Source organism: Echinops telfairi, unplaced genomic scaffold (assembly GCF_000313985.2).
Source record: "Echinops telfairi isolate 266 unplaced genomic scaffold, ASM31398v2 ScPeMD7_7467;HRSCAF=8505_1, whole genome shotgun sequence".
In the NCBI taxonomy this organism is placed as follows: domain Eukaryota; kingdom Metazoa; phylum Chordata; class Mammalia; order Afrosoricida; family Tenrecidae; genus Echinops; species Echinops telfairi.
The window spans coordinates 15,050,272-15,052,099 of record NW_022111368.1 but is presented as its reverse complement, the minus strand read 5'-3'; the positions used below and the strand labels follow the sequence as shown (position 1 = coordinate 15,052,099).

General features: G+C 50.7%; 1 protein-coding gene across 1 annotated transcript in view; it reads right to left on the bottom strand.

Annotated features, from left to right (window-relative positions):
- EDAR (ectodysplasin A receptor) overlaps positions 1–1,828 on the bottom strand; it is a 41,214-nt gene that overhangs the window by 13,274 nt on the left and 26,112 nt on the right. Inside the window, exons 5-7 of the mRNA XM_004704430.1 lie at positions 1,607–1,732; positions 1,390–1,464; positions 470–542 (exon numbers count right to left, since the gene is read on the bottom strand). Coding sequence (XP_004704487.1) covers positions 470–542; positions 1,390–1,464; positions 1,607–1,732 — 274 coding nt within the window. The remainder of the gene's footprint in view (positions 1–469; positions 543–1,389; positions 1,465–1,606; positions 1,733–1,828) is intronic.

The following is a 1,828-nucleotide window of genomic DNA, read 5'->3' as shown; positions in this document are numbered from 1 at the left end:
CTAGCATTTCCCCCCCACAATCTAAAAAAGACGGGCCATATGGACAGCTTTAGGACCTGCACAGGGAAGGAGCCAGCTAAGAAGAAGGGCAAAGGGCACACGGCACCAGGGAAGGGGATGGGGCCCTCACCCAGCAGGAGCAGGTGTTCAACACCTGCCCCACACACCACACACAATCCCTGATGGCTGACTGGTGAGATGAAGAGCAGCCTGCCCTGGCCCAGATGGATCTGCTGCTAGAGAACAGCAGCCCTCCCACTGCCTGCGTGGCTTTGCTCACCATGCCCTTCTCTAGCCCAATCTCAGCAAGCCAGGTGCTCTTCTGTCCAATACGCTGACCAGTCCCGTGTTGCCCAGGGTTCTCAATAGGCCTCCCTCCCTTCTTCAGCTGTGAAGGGGCAGGACTGTCAGCCTGGGGCTAGGGGCTGCTGTAACCTGTGGACAGGGGCTGCTAGGGGCTTGACTTTACCTCTTGGTAGTCTTTGCTGGAGTGGCTGTCAGCTTCTCGAACTCATCCTTCTCAGAGAAAATCACTACATTGTCTGTAGAACAATGGAAGATTTGGGGGGAGAGAGTCAACATTGGTTGTGTCTCTAAACTGGACCCCTTCTCATTCTTACATATGTCCTCTTTCACAGAATTGTCTGATGGCTAAATCTCCTTAAATGATACTACCCTTTTAATTACATACTTCCACACCCAAATCCACTCTCCTTATATTGGGCTTCCAAGGCTGGGAATCTTTATAAGATGAACAGATAGACTCATCTTTCTCCCTTGAAGGGGCTGGTGGATTTGAACTACCAATGTAATGGACAACACCACCCTCACAAAAACAAAAACCAAACTCACTTCCAGAGAGTTGATTCTGAATTCTTATGAGCACAGATAGCCGCATCTTTCCCCCACAGATTAGCTGGTGGTTTTGAACCCCTGGCTTTGTGGTTAGCAGTCCAGCACTTACCTGAAAGTACCACCCAGGCTCCTTAATAACATGTTAAAAATATGAGTGCTATCAACACTTCTTCCTTTGGGCTAAATGACATGAACACACAAGCAATTAAGAGGTCAAATTGCCCAGTAGTGATAACGGGAGTCTTGAATCTCCCCTAACCCCCTCCGTGGCCTTTTGTAAGACTCCCTGGAGGTATAGTGGCTATGTCTCGGGCTGCTCACCACAACGCCAGTCATTCAACCCCACCAGCTGCTCCACAGGAGAAAGATGAGGCTTTCTGCTCCTGTAAAGATGAATACTCTCAGAACCCCACAGGGGAAGTTCTCCTCTGTCGTATGGGGTCACTAGGAGTTAGAGTCTACCCTATGGCAGTGAGTCTTCAAGTTTGGGATGGCTTCTTGTGGAAGCAAACGCGCAAGGCCAGGTTTACAGACCTGGGGTCTCTTTTTTCTCTTCTTCTTTGCTCACTTGGGCTTCCACGCTCTTCACTGAGTGGCTGGTACAGCAGGCTGGTGAGAGAGAGAGAGAAGGAGAGAGGGAGAGAAAGAGGTATGTGAGGAGCAAAGATTACCAAGTGGGTGAGCTATTGGGCCTTTCTGGAAGGGAGATCCTATGGGGGGGCATAGGGGCTTTGGAGGGCAGGGTGGTCACCTTGAGCAGAAGGCTTGGTCTTCATGATGTAGAACATGATGATGAGGACAATGGCAATGGCCATGATGAAGATGGTGGACATGGCTATGATCAGGGCTGTGGCCAGGTGTCCTTGGCTCGAGAGGTCTGCTGGAGTCAGGGGAGAAAAGACAATGAGATCGAATAGTCTCGCCAGGCAATGGGGACCACCTCCCATAAGGCCAGGTCCTCTCTGCATGAAGA